This window comes from Phocoena sinus, chromosome 4, assembly GCF_008692025.1.
Source record: "Phocoena sinus isolate mPhoSin1 chromosome 4, mPhoSin1.pri, whole genome shotgun sequence".
NCBI classification, from domain to species: Eukaryota; Metazoa; Chordata; class Mammalia; order Artiodactyla; family Phocoenidae; genus Phocoena; species Phocoena sinus.
In genome coordinates this window covers 133,593,525-133,610,832 of record NC_045766.1, presented here as the reverse complement: position 1 = coordinate 133,610,832, position 17,308 = coordinate 133,593,525, and the positions used below count along the sequence as shown (strand labels likewise).

At 37.8% G+C, this 17,308-nt stretch overlaps 1 protein-coding gene across 6 annotated transcripts in view; it reads left to right on the top strand.

Annotated features, from left to right (window-relative positions):
• Positions 1-17,308, top strand: part of SYNJ1 (synaptojanin 1) — an 88,203-nt gene that overhangs the window by 50,876 nt on the left and 20,019 nt on the right. For all 6 annotated transcript variants that reach the window (XM_032629655.1, XM_032629653.1, XM_032629659.1 and 3 more), the window contains 9 exons: positions 425-616; positions 2,492-2,576; positions 6,710-6,850; positions 8,331-8,523; positions 8,768-8,926; positions 10,059-10,215; positions 10,831-10,948; positions 11,048-11,263; positions 14,128-14,206. In XM_032629655.1, coding sequence (XP_032485546.1) covers positions 425-616; positions 2,492-2,576; positions 6,710-6,850; positions 8,331-8,523; positions 8,768-8,926; positions 10,059-10,215; positions 10,831-10,948; positions 11,048-11,263; positions 14,128-14,206 — 1,340 coding nt within the window. The remainder of the gene's footprint in view (positions 1-424; positions 617-2,491; positions 2,577-6,709; positions 6,851-8,330; positions 8,524-8,767; positions 8,927-10,058; positions 10,216-10,830; positions 10,949-11,047; positions 11,264-14,127; positions 14,207-17,308) is intronic.

Genomic DNA, 17,308 nt, shown 5'->3' with positions numbered 1-17,308 from the left:
TTTTTGTTTGGGGAGAAGTAACATATTTTTACTAGCCTCCGAATGAAAGCTGTATGGAAGTCAGTTGTTATATTCCTAAAAATGTGCAGTCTCTGCTTTTGTATTTCATAAAATAGTGTACCATTTCCGTGAAACAGAACTGTCTGTTCTGCATGTTTTTTTGTTGCTGCATTAATTTTGTAATAGTTTTTTTACTTGGACTATTGTACTTAATGTATGATTTTTTTAAAGTTGCGTTGGTTAATTGCATTGTGCTGGGCTCTGTGTTCAAGGCTGTCTTTTTTGTGCTTATGCATGTATCTGATGCTTCTTTGTGCTGATGGTGGTAATTGTACTTTCCAGCCATCATTTCTCAGTCATGAAAATCAGTTTTTGTAAATGATTAAATGCAGCCAAAATTCTGTTGTGTTTTGTTCTCGATTAGCATCTTCTAAAGTTCTAAAGAGCCTGTGTGAGAATTTCTACAAGTATTCAAAGCCCAAGAAAATTCGAGTATGTGTGGGCACCTGGAATGTGAATGGCGGGAAGCAGTTTCGCAGCATAGCCTTTAAGAATCAGACCCTCACTGACTGGCTTCTCGATGCACCCAAGTTAGCTGGCATCCAGGAGTTTCAAGGTTGGCTTTTTATAATACGGATTTAATTAATTAACCCTGACTGTGATTTATTAATCTAGAAAAGAAATGTGGCACTTCACAGTATGCATTACCTTATAAAAGAAACTGGGATTTATACATTTGAAGACCAACATTCTTATAGGTAAATCTGTTCAAATCTTAGGTCTTTTGTATTCCTACACCTTTATCTACTACTTCATAAGAAAACATGGTAAAATAAAAAATCCTTTTCTTTGTTATTTGATTCTCAGGAAATTGGATCCGTACATAAATTGATATCTTTAAGGAAACTACACATATAAGAAAAACTAGTTCTGTTTTTATTCTTTAGACTGATACAAAGCAAGCTTATTTTATGATTGATAATTTTTCAAATTTAATATGTTCTATTTTTCAAATACAGTCCTTTATTTGCTAAGATAAGAAATAGGGTGATCATGAGCAGTTTTACAAAACTTGTTTTGACGTTTGTTGGCCCTTCATAGCAAACGGTACTTGTCATTCAGTTTGGGTACTCTGCCACCAAGCTCTTAATAGCCAGAACCAAACACTGAGCTGAGGATGCTTGTATTCAGATTTTATCCAGAGTCATGGATTTGAGGCCCTCTTCGTTTAAGTCAACTTTAATTCCTTTTTCAAGTGGTACACATTTATCAAGTGTTATTTATGAAGGTGATGTACATAGGAAATACTGTGAGATGCAGATTTTCCTTTTTTAGTTGTCTTTAATCAGTCGCACCTTAAACCCTGGGAATTTCCCTAAACTTTTATTAAAATGCCCCTTTTCATTTACACTGAACCTAACTTGAAACTGTTGTTGCAGTAATAATAAAATAACAGCTAATACTACAATTCTAACTACTTTACATCTATTCATTTAATCCTTATAACAGACCTAATATACCGTCACTATTATTATTCCAGTTTCACAGATGAGAAACTGAGACACAGTAAGAGAAGTGACCTGCCCAAGGTCATTCAGCTAGTAGTGACACAGCCAGGGTTTGAACTCAGGCAGTTTCGTTCCAGAGTTGGGCCACTGCATTTTATTTGTGAACTTGGGCAAGTTGCTTAGGTTCTCCAAAGCCTCAGTTTCCTGTCTGTAAATAAAAGGCAAATATAATCTGTCTCCTAAGGTGTTTGTGTAGTAAATGAGAAGATTTGTATATAAGCCTTGCACGTAACAGCAGTCAATAAATTTTTTTTTCTCAGTATTTGTTCATAGTATTTATAAGTTCTTTCTCTAGCTATTTATCCTCATTTCTGAATGCTTGGGACACCCAAAGTACCCTGGGGTTGCTTATCTAAAGCAGCTCTGTTCTCTTTTGGTCTTGTCAGCTATGAGAGAGCTAATGGCTAGAACAGACGGGTTAGTCTGAGCCCCTGACTCTTCTCATTTTCCTAGATTGCTTCCACTTAGGAATCTTCAAATTTAAGTGTAAAAAATCCCTCTCAACTGTTTCCTCTAATTTGAGACTGTTACTCAACCACTTTATTATTTGTACCCTTTCTGAAAAATTTCTTTCCCTCTCCATTTTGAGTCACTTTAGCCTTTGAGAAGTGGCTTGTTTCTCTGCTGTCCATGGTACAAACTTTAACAAGAATTCTTTCAAAATGATTTCTGAAAGGACTTAAGGATCTTCAAGAATAACAGTCTTAGATAGGCAAACTTAGGTCACCTAAACAGAAACTAAATGGAAAGTAATTTTGTCCCCCTCAGGGGGTTTTGCCTTTAATTTGAATTTGGTTAAACTTGAAACACAAAAGTGGACTTTTATGAGATCTGATGTTGATCTTAGTTGGGTTGGGGGGTAGGGGGTTTGCCATTTAACTAAGGCCATCTCTTAAAAGTCTCTCCTGGATGCTTCATTGTAGATAAAAGAAGTAAACCAACTGATATATTTGCCATTGGTTTTGAGGAAATGGTAGAGTTGAATGCTGGAAACATTGTGAATGCAAGGTAAGCCAGCCAGGTAACACACAGGGAAACTTTCTAGTTGACGGGCGTGGGGAGCAGATAACTAAGTACTTGTTACAAGGATAGATTGAGAGAATATATGTGAAGATGCTTTTTAAACTATAAAACAGCAGTTCTCAAACTTTTTGGTTTCAGGTCTTTCTAAACTCTTAAACATATTAAAAATCTTAAAGAACTTTTATTTATGTGAGTTTTATCTCTTGATATATATCACATTAGAAATGAAAAATTTAAAACATTTAATTCATTTAAAAATAACAGTGATAATAAACTCATACATGTTAGCATGAATAACACATTTTCTTCCTGAAAAGTAGCTGTTTTCCAAAACAAAAATTTACTGAGAAGGATGGCATTGATTGATAGTTTTGCAAATGTCGTTAGAATCTGGCTTAAGACGGCTGTATTCTCACATCTACTTCTGCATTAGTCTGTTGCAATATGTTGTTTTGGTTGAATTATATGAAGAAAATCACATAAATATGTAGCTGGAAACCGAACTATCTTAATAGCCTTTTCAGACCATTTCTTCTCTGATACCACTTAACAAATAGTTTCCCAAAGGTTAGTTGCAGTGTGGAATCTGAAACCATAGCGATGACCTTTTTGTGCTCAGTTATATTAAAACATTGGTCTATCTTTTACCCTTGCATGATTTTGAAACATCATGTGTTGGTGATTTGGAGCATATTAGTTCATTGAGTTATGTAGATCTTCCAAATTTTGACACACTTCATTGTACAATATTAAACATTATATTGGTTCATTTCATCACTCATCTCATCAGCAAATTCGTCAAGTGTGTGGAAGCTGTCAAGATCAGAGGAGCAGATACAGGTTTATCAAGATTCTCATTTTTGCTTGAAAACATAAATTTTATCTTTGGAAATAGATGCTATTTTTTTTTCCCTTGAAAACACAGACTTGGCTGAAAAACTGTTTGCCAAATAATCTAAATCTGAATAACCGTAGTCTGTCACTCGTTCTTTCTTACATTCTATGAAAAAAGGGGCATTTCAGCTCTGAACTCAAAGTATCAGGTGCTTTTCTCTGAAACAGCCAGGGTGTATGCATTCAGTATGCAGCGAAGTGCTCGATGTGTATTGTCCATTCATCACACAGAATACTATAAAGATGGGACTCAAGGATTGAGCTTTGACAGAGTTAATAATGTTTACTGCTTCATCAGGATTTTCTTAGGTGAAATGGCATTTTTTAAAACTGTGAGCGCATGGGGGTAAAGATGATAAGGAATACTAGTACGGTTTGGTGCCTGGATTCCTGCTAAGACATCGGCACTTATTGTTTTTGCACCATCGTGCAAATGTCAATACAGTGAAAAAGGCAATCTCTTAGCGATATTAGGGAGACAGTTTTGACCTCATGGGTTTTAGGGATCCTCAGGGATGTTCTCTGACCACAGCAGAGAACTGATGTTCTGAAGTGTTATTACAAATACGGATTATTTTAGTGAAATTGAAAGCTTAAGTGTTTTATTTTAAGAAATGATGCTTGCTTTAAAAGTTGAGTAGTTGCCCATCTTTTGTGACTTTTTTTTTAAAGAATCTTTTTCTTTTTTAAATTTTATTTATTTATTTTACTTTTGGCTGCGTTGGGTCTTTGTTGCTGAGTGCAGGCTTTTCTCTAGTTGCGGCGAGCGGGGGCTACTCTTCGTTGCGGTGCACGGGCTTCTCATCGCGGTGGCTTCTCTTGTTGCGGAGCACGGGCTCTAGGTGTGCAGGCTTCAGTAATTGTGGCTCGCGGGCTCTAGAGCGCAGGCTCAGTAGTTGTGGTGCATGGGCGTAGTTGCTCCACGGCATGTGGGATCTTCCCAGACCAGGGCTTAAACCCGTGTCCCCTGCACTGGCAGGCGGATTCTTAACCACTGTGCCACCAGGGAAGTCCTCTTTTGTGACTTTTTAAAAAAGATTTTCAGAATAAAATTATGGGCTGAAATAGTATGTTATTATAGTCATCAGTCTTGAAAATGACAACTTTCTTCTTAGCTAAAGTGAATAACAATTTATACAGGGAAGTAGAAAAGAATTCCGACTTCATTCATTTTGCTGTTTGACTCTTTCCTGAAAATACAGATTCAGGTCTTAGAACATATTCTGAGGGCTCCCAGTACCAAACACATTGTTCAGTTGTTGGTCTAAGTAGAGATTAATCAAATTATTCTTTAATGAAAATGGTGATTATTCATTCATATATTTAACCAATATCTACAGAGCACCTACCCTAAGTGCTGAAGATACATCAATGAATAAAACAGACAAATATCCCTACCTGTGTGCACCTTCTTTTCTAGTGGAGGAGACAGACAATAAACAACTCGAATAAGTAAGTTATATAGCATGTTAGAAGACGGTAGGTGCAACCGAAAGTAGATAGATAGAGGTCAGGGGATTGGGCATGCGGAGGTGGGGAGGCGTGTGTGGTTTGCAATAGAGTGATCAGGGTTCATTGAGAGAGCTGAAGAAAGGGATGAAAGCTGTCGTTCTGTTTTCAGAATCCAAGTCTTGGTGGTGGGGTTGGTAGGGAATCCGTGCTCTGAATTTGTATTTTGGAGGCAGTGTGGCATAGTGTTAGCTAGATTAGATGGGTGGATGTGAGGTCGTATTCTGGCTTACCGTTTATCGTTTGTATGACCTGGAACTACGAGAAGATTGTTTTTGCTCGCCATTGGAGGTTCTTGGGCACAAACTTAATACTCTGAAAATGTATAAAGAGAAAGACTCAAGCATTTTTGCTACCTTCTTTATACGAACTGTGTTTCAGAATAACTGAGTAGTTGATAAGAGAGAAGTTGTTTATAGAAGAATTCCAACTTATTACAAATGCCCATGGAATGCTGAAATTATGAAGTCAACATGTTGTAACCCCTAATGAAATAATGGATCTAGGCAATGATCATCAGTCGATGTTAAAACCTTAGAAGAAGGATCAGTGGAGGAACTTTTTATTACAATGAGTCAATTGTCACGGTCCTAACAGCCTATCGGGTGTAATATCACAGAGATTAGTTCCTGCTATGATGCAAGGGTGACTATACCACCTGTGAGGTTATTTTTGCCAAAACAAATCAATAAAATTGAATGTTTCTTAATCAAGCTTCTAGAGTAACCAGTTTAAAACAAACCTGACAGAGGGACAAGGTACCATGAAGACACATCAGACAAACCCAGACTGTTAAACATTTTACAGACAAATAGCCCAGCTTCTTAAAAAATAAATAGCGTTAAAAAGAGGGTTGGGGGAGCTGAGAGACTGCTAAAGATTAAGAGAGATTAAGAGACAAGCAAATGCAATGTGTGGACCTTATTTGGACCCTGTTTTAAAGAAACCAACTATAAGAAGAGTTTTTTTTAGATAATCAGGGAAATTTAAATATGAACTGAGTATTAGATGATACTAAAGAATTGTTAATATTTGAGTGTGATAATGGCATTGTGACTACGCAAAAATGAAAATGTCCTGTTGCATTTACAGGTGCATACCAACGTGTTTCTGGGTGAAATGGCCTATGTCTCAGATTTGTGTTAAAATATTTCAGGTTTAAAAAAAGGGGAGGGGGTATGGAAGAAGAATGATTGGCAAAATGTTGATAAACGTTGAAGCTGGATAATGGGTATACGGTGGTTTATTTTATGAGTATCTCTTTTTTGTGGATGTTTAAATTTTTCCATTATAAGTTTTTTTTAAGATACTATAACCCATAAAAATAAGAAAAGGCAGGGGAATGTATCTGGAAGCATGTTCTTCTCTGTTATCCCAATGAATACTAAAGAAAAAATACAGTATACAAGCTTGAGATTACTCACATGGTGAGCACTCATTTAATCAGTAAGCTCATATTTTCTTTGTAAGGGGGTAATAGGATAGACTTTGAAGTGTGGGTGTTCTTTTGGCTAAATTTTGGGTTTTCCTTTTTAAAGGAAACAAACAAAAAAGCCCAGCCCGCGTAAAGACTTCACTGTTGGTGTGGATTTCGTGACGTCAGTAGTTTTATTAAATGTGGGCATATAAAGGTATAATTGACAACTGTCTTATAAAACAGGCTATATTACTGTCACCATCTTTTTGAAGATTCCCTTTTTAATATTTTCTGTTAGCACAACAAATCAGAAGCTCTGGGCTGTGGAACTTCAGAAGACCATCTCCAGAGACAACAAGTATGTGCTGCTAGCCTCCGAGCAGTTGGTGGGCGTCTGTCTGTTTGTTTTTATCAGACCACAACATGCTCCGTTCATCAGGTCAGTAAACAGATCGCTCTCCTAAGGCTGCTTCCTAACATCAGATAATAAAAAGGCCTGTCATGTTTGTGGCTTCAGAGAAACACTTGTTCATGGTTCTTGTTTTTAAATGAGCTTTTTTTTTAATTGAAATATAGTTGACTTACAATGTTGTGTTAGTTTCAGGTATACAGCGAAGTGATTCAGTTATACATTTGTATGTATATCTATTCTTTTACAGATTCTTTTCCCTAATAGGTTGTTACAAAATATTGAGTATAGTTTCCTGTGCTATACAGTAGGTCCTTGTTGGTTATGTTTTATTTTATTATTTAAAAAAATTTTTATTGGGGTATAATTTGCAATGTTGTGTTAGTTTCAGGTGTACAGAAAAGTGCATCAGTTATACATATACATATATCCACTCTTTTTTAGCTTCTTTTCTTACATAGGCCATTACAGAGTATTGAGTAGAGTTCCCTGTGCCATACACTAGGCCCTTATTAGTTATCTATTTTATATATAGTAGTGTGTATATGTTAATCCCAAACTCTTAATTTATCCCTCCCACCAGCCCCCTTCTCCTTTGGTAACCATAAATTTGTGTTCTGTGTCTGTGGGTCTACTTCTGTTTTGTAAATAAGTTCATTTGCTTATAAGCGATATGGTATTTGTCTTTCTCTGACTCCTTTCACTTAGCATGACAATCTCTAGGTCTATTCATGTTGCCACAAATGGCATTATTTCATTATTTTTTGTGGCTGAGTAGTATTCCATTGTATATATATACCACATCTTCTTTTCTTTTCTTTTCTTTTTTTGTTTATAAAGTAGTACTTACTCTTTTTTTTAAACTTTTCTGAAGATTTAAATTTATTTATTTAAAAATTATTTATTTATTTATTTATTTATGGCTGCGTTGGGTCTTTGTTGCGGTGCACGGGCTTCTCATTGTGGTGGCTTCTCTTGTTGCAGAGCACAGGCTCTAGGCGCGTGGGCCTCAGTAGTTGTGGCACGCGGGCTCAGTAGTTGTGGTGTACAGGCTTAGTTGCTCTGCGGCGTGTGGGATCTTCCCAGACCAGGTCTTGAACCCGTGTCCCCTGCTTTGGCAGGCGGATTCTTAACCACTGCGCCACCAGGGAAGTCCCTGTACCACATCTTCTTTATCCATTCATCTGTGGATGGACATTTAGGTTGCTTCCATATCTTGGCTATTGTAAATAGTGCTGCAGTGAACATTGGGGTGCATGTGTCTTTTAGAATTATAGTTTTCTCCCAATGTATGCCCAGGAGTGGGATCCCTGGATCATATGGTAACTCTATTTAAATGTGTTCTTGAGTAAAGAATCACTAATAGTTTCACTGTACTCTTTCACAGGCTTGCCCTCAAAGTGCCCCACAATGTGTGATGTTATAATCATGTAACAGACATTCCTATTTTCTTATGCACATGGAACTATTGGAATTTCTGATCTTTGACTTAGAATTCTTCCTTTTAAAGGGATGTTGCAGTTGATACTGTGAAGACTGGAATGGGAGGCGCAACTGGAAATAAGGGAGCAGTCGCAATACGAATGCTGTTCCACACCACAAGCCTCTGCTTCGTCTGCAGCCACTTTGCTGCAGGACAATCGCAGGTCAAAGAACGAAATGAAGATTTTGTGGAAATAGCGCGGAAGTTGAGTTTTCCAATGGTAAACTCTTGTGGCTTGTTTTTGAAGAGGAAGCTTTGAAATGTGTTTCAATTTACCCCAAATTCTATATCAGTTTTTGAAAATTTAAGGTAGTTCCTAGAAATGTCAGCATTGTTCACCTAAATATTAGGTACTTCATGTGTAATTACTGTGGGGTTAAATAGGTGGGGCATGGCAGGGGTGAGGCAAAGAAGAAGTTGTAAAACATTTTTTTAATTGTTTAAAATTCTCTCTTGGCTTCCAGGGGAGGATGCTGTTCTCCCATGACTACGTATTTTGGTGTGGTGATTTCAACTACCGAATCGATCTTCCTAATGAAGAAGTGAAAGAGCTCATAAGACAGCAAAATTGGGATTCTCTTATAGCAGGAGATCAGCTTATCAACCAGAAAAATGCTGGACAGGTAGATACATACTTAAGATACTTGCATTGGGAAGAAGGGACCTTTGATTATGAAAACATACTTTTCTTAAAGTGTTGCTTTTTTTTTTTTAACCTCTTGGAGTCTCTTTATACTTAGTAGATATATATCTATAGTTTAACAGGTAGAAAATTGCCTTCTCTTTTTTTTTTTTTTTTTTTGGCGGTACGCGGGCCTCTCACTGTTGTGGCCTCTCCCGTTGCGGAGCACAGGCTCCGGACGCGCAGGCTCAGCGGCCATGGCTCACGGGCCCAGCTGCTCCGCGGCATGTGGGATCTTCCCGGACCGGGGCACAAACCCGTGTCCCCTGCATCGGCAGGCAGACTGTCAACCACTGTGCCACCAGGGAAGCCCTGCCTTCTCTTTTAAAAAAAGAAAAGGAAAGGAAAACTCATAATAATTTCCAGGAGGAAAAATATATTGTGTCTCCCTAAGGTTCACTTTCAAGTAGAAGAATATACATTTTTTCTTTCAGTAATAGCGAATTTAGAATCTTACTTGTCAGGGCTAGAGCTTTTTGGCTTTAAGATCCTGTGGTAATTTGCTTTATTTTGATGTTGTTGTTTCTCATATCATCTGCCTTTTTGAGACTTAGTTCTAAAAACTTGTGACCACAAAAGTTGGAAGAATTTATTTAAAAAAAAAGTTTTTTAAGAAGAGGTGATTGAAGCCACTTGATATGGTATCTTTCTGGTCATCAGAATTAAATTCTGATGGATACCATGTAACCTTCTCAGGCCCCAATAAATTCTGATGGATACCCTGTAACCTTCTTAGGCCCCAATTCCTCATTTGAGAATAAGACATCAAACTATTTGATTTCCAAAATCCCATACAGTTTTAAATGTGTCATGTAGCTCAAAAGTCTGGTGGAATTCCATTGTTCACGATTTTGTACTTTGCTTAATCAAATGTCAGACAAGTGGCATGATAAAGCCCACGTCTTGGGTTATTTTTTCTTAAGCTCTGTTCCATTCAGTTAGAAGTGTTCATCAGAGGCACATACATTTCATGAGTCTCCAGTGCATAATAGACATTTAATGCATGGCTGCCTGAATGAAAACAGAACGTTTTTGCCTTTTCGAATAACTTACTTTATGTATGTTTATTTTAGATTTTTAGAGGATTTTTAGAAGGAAAAGTAACCTTTGCTCCAACATATAAATATGATTTGTTTTCTGATGACTACGACACCAGTGAAAAGTGCCGCACCCCTGCATGGACAGACCGTGTCCTCTGGAGAAGAAGGAAATGGCCTTTTGATAGATCAGGTTGGGAAAGTTGGGAAATGGACTTCTTCATTTAAGTGAACTAGTGCAAATTTTACAAGGAAGAAGGGAGTGATACAAATATCAAATAAGGCGAGGAGGACTACTATTTTTTTTTCAACACAGGTTATCTAGAATAAAATAAATTCAATTTAAATATAAAACTTAAAAAAAAATTCTCAGACCTGCTTGTAATACTTTAATTTTTCAATTTGTTTTCTTTCAGTGATGTAGTGTCATACAAAGAGAAGCAGGGAAACATTTTTACGGAATTGTCAACTGAATGCTAATTAAGATTTCTAATTTGAATAACTCAAGTGGTTTGCAGATATTTTGAACTGCTACCTGTCTGTTCGGTTATTTTTGAAACACTCTCTGGTCACAGGCCTTTAAGTAGCCTCAGAGTAAAGGCTCATCTTAATTTTAACTAAGTAAAGCATAACATGATAACCTCACCAAGAAACCTTTTTAACTTAACGGTGTCTAGACTTCTTGCCTGTTAGCAAGTGTGTCTGGCTTCCCAGCCTCAGACAACTGAAGCCAGTGAAATGAACGAGCTCCACACGATTGGTCATGCTCAGGTGGCTTCTCCTATGTTTTGTTTTATTCTGACTGCAGCTGAAGATTTAGATCTCCTAAATGCTAGTTTTCAAGATGGAAGCAAAATCCTCTACACGTGGACTCCTGGCACTTTGCTGCACTACGGAAGGGCCGAGCTGAAGACTTCTGACCATAGGTTTAAACAGTCTCTGTATTCCTAATTGTGCTTGAAATTTATTTGAAATACATCCTTCCTTAAATGTTCCTAACACATCTTCCTTCCTTTATGCCTAAGGCCTGTCGTTGCCCTGATTGACATCGATATATTTGAAGTGGAAGCTGAAGAGAGGCAAAACATTTATAAAGAAGTAATTGCAGTTCAGGGTCCACCAGATGGTACGGTGTTGGTCTCAATCAAAAGTTCTCTACCAGAAAAGAATTTTTTCGATGATGCTTTGATTGATGAACTTCTGCAACAGTTTACAAATTTTGGTGAAGTTATACTCATAAGGTAAGTAAAATATTCATTGTCCAAAAGCAGCTCATGATTTGTAAATAATATTTTCTGTGTTAGAAATCACTTTATTTAGTATTTGAATAGCATATGAGTATTTGTATTTCCAAACTGAAGGCGAATCATACTATAGAAATATTATTCAAAGAGCTCACAGGTTTTGAAACTGGACTTGCTACTTAGAAAGTTTAAAGTTGAGTAGTAAAACTTCATATGAACAATTGATGACAAGAATAGGTGCACATTTAGATGTGTTCTCCCAGGATTCCTATACATTATAACATGTAAGCCCTACAGAAGAATGAACATGTGATTGCTATTTCATTTTTTTAAGGAGTGACAGGAGTAAAGCGGAGTGACTTTTCTGCCCTCGGTTTAAGAAATTTGATGTTTTCTGTAATTTTAAGTCGTTTAATTTCCATCTGATGGAGGAGCAGCCCTGCCAGGTGAATAGTCAGGAGTCATTCTTTCCCGTCTTGGTTTCCATCACTGACTTAACCATCTGCCTTTTGCAGAACCAGATGCCTCTTGTGTGGTTTAAAAAAACGGCCTATTCCAAATGCCCAGCAATCTTGAGAGACTGAATAACATGTATTGAATTCCGTAGGGAAGAGGTACTATCCAATTCCTTTCTGTGCTGTTCCTCTGTTTATTTAGGGATGTTTTATAGCTAGTTAGTGGGCAGATCTCTATATTAGGTGCTGTGGCAGAGCAGAGGACAAATGGAAGACCCAATTCCTGTTTGGAATCTAGGGAATATCAGCATGTGTGTAATGGCTTTCCTAGACGCTGCACAGAATACTCCACAGAAGGAAGATGGGATAGTTTCTTCTGGAGTGAGGAGCATGCCTGGGAAACCTTACTCTCCTTTCTGAGAGTAAATGGGAAAGTAGAGAGGAAATTGTATTTAGACTTAACCTGAAATCATTTGACAAAGATCTACCCCAAAGGTTTAAAATGAAACAAAAAATGTCTAGAGAGCTTAAGACTCTAGCAAGTACATGGTGAAATCTCCAGATGACAGTAAGCTTTGCCAAGTACAGAAATGCCAAACCACCGGGAGCATCACATGGACTGTGTGAGTGGGCAGCACAGTAGCAGATAAATGCCCTTTTGAGCAAGTTAAAATATTGCACTGGGCCAGAGAGAACCCAGAGTGTGCATAAGGGATGAAAGACTGATGCAGGAAAAGGACCTGTCTGCCTTTATCCTGGTCTCTAAAGAACTTGGTGTTAAATTGGAGCTGAAAACTTTCCCCAAAATGCTTGTTATCATTGGAAAAAGAATTGGTAACAAAACAAGGCATTATCCTAATATTATATGCTGTGCCTCCTCACCTGGAATATTCTGGTTGTTACACCTTAGACAACCAAGTTAGAATAGAAAAAGCAGACAATGAAAGTAAACAAGGACAGGACTACTGTCACTGGTAGGCTAAACTGATCATCACTTTTTGCTCTGGAATAAGGCAACCATTAGGGAATGAGTGAAGTCTTCATATGTAAGTAAGAGATCCCCTGGAAATGTAGATGGGGCAAATTTAGATACTTATGTTAATTGGGGGAAAAGTCTAGAAGCTTTTATCCTCGTGAGTGAAGAAAAGGAAGAAAATACAGCTTCTAAAAGGTCCTACATAAATCCATGGATATCAGAACCAGAATCTCTTGTTAAAGTTCAAAATGTATAGGGGGCACATTGCCACGTAAGAATAGGACCAAGAGATTAGCCCTGCCACATGGCCACAGACGCTTTGGTACCAGTATCAGAGAACAAATAGGGTTTGGCGTGGGGGAGACTGGTGCAGCGTAAATGCAGCCTGTTGATAGTGATTATAACCTTTGGAGGGTGGATCTGGCCCATTGCCAACGATTTGAAAAAGATCCCCTTCATAGTCTTTAGGTAGGAATGATGTCCCTGTGTCTTTCAAATGGCAGCATCCTGCAATTTAGTAACTTTATGCCAGAGAAATTGAGTCTCTTACCTATGTTTTGTGTGTGTGTGGGTATGTACGCATGTACATGTTTTACTGTCTCTCATCTGAAAAATCTGCAAGGATTTCTGAACTTGATTTATACAGTTGGGAGTAGTTCAACTGGTAAAATTGTTTCTGTAAATAAGACTGATAATGTTGTAATTTGTTTTCTTTTTTCATGATAACATTATTATGTATCAGTGACCATCTCCTTCAGAGCTTGTTCCAGTATCCTTTTTATTTTTCCTTTTGGGGGTTTCTTATTTCTTATTTCAAAACTATAAACTTAGAATGATAGCACAGGCCTTTGAAGTCATTTAAATGCCTGTCATTGAATAAAAACAAAGACCATAATCTAAGGCTCCTTGGGGCCAGTCTGATTGATTGATTGACTGATATCAATTTTTTTTTTTTTTTTTTTTGTGACAACTCCCTGTCTTCTTTCTTGGTCAAAGGAAATTTGCTTCAGGAAAGTCACTGAGACAGTGAAAATACATAATACTGGACTACAGGGTCAGGAGAATTGGGTCCTAGCCCTGTATTTTATTCTCGTAGGGTCACTTTGAACAAGCCACTTCACCTCTGGCCCTTTTTCTCCTTGTCCATGAAATGAAGGATTGGATTAGCAGGGATCACAATTGGAGGTCCACCGGTCCATTTCTTCTGGCAGGCTGTTTTATTAACAAAGTATTTGAAAGAAATTTGAATTTGAATGCTTTTAGGGAAAGAGTGCCCTCTCCAGGTCACCGCTGGCCCTGTTGCTCTCGCTCTTCCTTCCTGGCCTCTATAAGCCCTTGTTAATCGATAATCATTGGACTAGTCATTGGGCTAGTTATACCTTAGGTATTAATTATGGGTTTTTTATTGTTTGTTTTTCCCTTCCTTAAAGATTTGTAGAAGATAAAATGTGGGTTACATTTTTGGAGGGAAGCTCTGCCTTGAGTGTTCTGAGCCTGAATGGTAAAGAGGTAAGGTAGCATTTGTTGAGTCTAAACCATTCTGTAATTAAGTGTCTGAAGATTGTATTTTTAGAGACATGCAGCAAATTATCTAAATGTATTTCCAGTTCAGGAGGATAAAAGACCTAGTGTTGTGCTTTAATATTTATTACTTAGACTAGATTTCAGACTAATTTAGGATTATTTTGGTCCCACCCTAGAGATGTTAATCATTGATGTAGACTAAGAAGAAAACATGTTTACTACCAAATTTTATTTTATTATATTTTCTTATATAAAACTTTAAAATGTTTAATTGGAATAGATATTCTGGCTCACCTATATAGTAGAGAAGATTTCTAGCAAATGGAAGAAAATGCTTCACTTACAAGAAAACAAAGGAGGAATGTGCTCATTATTCCAAGGAACTTGTTTTATTGGCTTGGATTGTGGTACCCAGGTCCCTTTTTCAAGCGTAGGTAAAATAATTCCCGTAGATAACAAATCCATCCCATTGAGGCATTTTAGAAATTTGTAATTAGTGCAGATATTCCTAACCTACGATTTGAAATGTCATTGATTGTGGGAAACTTACATCAATGTCCTGGAATAGTTTTACTCCTGTAAAGTGCTCTGTCTATTAGTTTTTTCTGAATGCGTTTAGACAAATCCTATATATCTAAGTATATGGTCACTAGATAGGATGGACTAAAATCCAGGCCTAATTTCTCCAATGGCAGGCAACTCGGTAAAGATTTACCTGAGCTTCCTCTTCTGTTACATAACTTCTACTTCCTTGGAGAAAAAGATTTCCATATGTATATTGCTTTTGAAATAGATTTTGTAGGGTTTTGCTTGTTTTTCCCAAATGCATTAGTAATACGCTCATGCAAAAGTAAATTGAGAAACACAGAAAAGTATGAAGAAATAATAAAGACCACTTCTGGTCCTACCATTATAAAATAATTTTTCTTAACCTTCACATAGGCATATATATATATTAAAACAAATGGGATTACATATACATGTTCATATATATTAACAAAAATGAGATATACATATCATGGACATCTTTCTATATGAACAAATATGTCATTTTTAATGACTGCATTTTAATTAAACATTAATTTAAAAATTAATTTTATTATGTGGATAAATACATAAATGTATTTAACCAAACTCCTATTAATAGACATCTAGGTTGTTTCCAACTTTTTTTTTTTAATTTATTTTATTTTTTAATTTTTGGCTGTGCTGGGTCTTTGTTTCTCTGCGAGGGCTTTCTCTAGTTGCGGCAAGCGGGGGCCACTCTTCATCGCGGTGCACGGCCCTCTCACTATCGCGGCCTCTCCTGTTGCGGAGCACAGGCTACAGACGCGCAGGCTCAGTAGTTGTGGCTCACGGGCCTAGTTGCTCCGTGGCATGTGGGATCCTCCCAGACCAGGGCTCGAACCCATGTCCCCTGCATTGGCAGGCAGATTCTCAACCACTGCGCCACCCGATAAGCCCCCTGGCAGGAGTTCTTTAGACCCAACCAAGTTGTCAATTACTTGCCGCGCAGTCTTAATTTGGATGTTTGGTGGTCGTCTGGGTGGATCTTTTCAAGTCCAAAAAGATAGAGCAATAGGAGAATGAGAAAGACTGAGGGGGAAAAGCCTTGGCCTCAGTGCGCTTCTTCACGGCCAGAGAACTGCTCTCTGCCAGACCCTGCAGGCGACGTCAGCTGCCACTTAACGGGCTACTTGAATCTCCATGGCTCAGGATAAGGCCCAGCCACCCTTCAGAGGGGAGCCATAGCCCAACAGGCGGATTGAGATTATGGCCTTTGAGGCCCCGCATTGGGTGCCGGAAAAGATGTTGCAGGAAAGAGAGTGGGGTGCGAGAGGATGGGCACATCCCAAGTCATGTCTGAGTCCCTGGGATGGCCGCCAAGTGTGGGTTCTTGGCTTTGTGCAGGCAAGAATTCAAGAGCAAGACATAGTAAAGTGAAAGAAGGTTTATTCAGGGAGATACACACTCCATAGACAGAGTGGGGGCCATCTTGGAAGGCAAGAGGCTGTTTCCAACTTTTAATTACTAAAACCAGCATTCCAGGGAACCCCTGTGTACGCTCTAACTTTGCATGCTTAGCTATTATTCCTTAGGATAAATTCTTAAATGTAAATTTGCTACGACAAAGATATTAACATATTAAATGTTGATACTTGTTGGCTAACTGCTCTTCAGAAGGCATGTATCTAGTTGTATTATGCCTCAGATTACCTAACATCCAACATTCTAATCAGTATTGGATGTTTTTTAACTTTGACTGTCTGAAAAACTAGAAGTGTGTCATTTCTGTGTTAAGATTTTGATTGCTAGCTCTTTTAATTCATTGGTCATTTTGTACTTCTCTGACGAGCTGTTTGTGACCTTAGCTCATTTTTCCCTTGGGGTACTATTCATCTTTTGAAGCTCCCTTGATGTTAATCCCTTTTCATAATACGCTGCAGATATTCTTCCCAGTTTGCCTTATGACTCTGTTGTGTCTTCACCATATGGAAATTACTGATCTTTAAACTTAGTTCTACCTTTGATATCTTAAAAAGCCCTTCCTTCTCCCATGGTGCTGTAAATATTTAAGAGCGGCTCTCAGTTTGGCATTCTTTGTCAGCTCTTATTCCCTTTCTGAATATTTCTTTTGTCTTTCCCCTGATCATTTTCCTTGTTTGTTTTTTTCCTCCCTTTTCAGCTCTGTTCCTCACCCTCAAGTATAGTCATGTATGTTATGCTCTTAGAAAGGACCCACCCTTAGCTCCCTTAAAAGATTTTCAAAATTCTGAAAAAATAATGTTTTGAGAAAGTGCATAATAATGTTTGATTTATCCTTTTGAAAGTTAGACATTTCCAAACCTCTGGTCTATCTTTGTTAGTACCACTGTTCCAGCCTGAAATCTTCTAGACGCAAGATCAATAGGAACACTTCCAATCCAGGGGAGAATCTGGAAAAAGTATATAGCATAAGCAGGACAAACCTGAAGGATGACCTTCTTAAGCATCTTCTTTTCTGTTGTCTAAATTTCTTTCTTTTCATTTGGCTCTGATCTCTGCCAAGTGGATATTCTTGATGAAGTGCCTCTTAAATGGCCATTA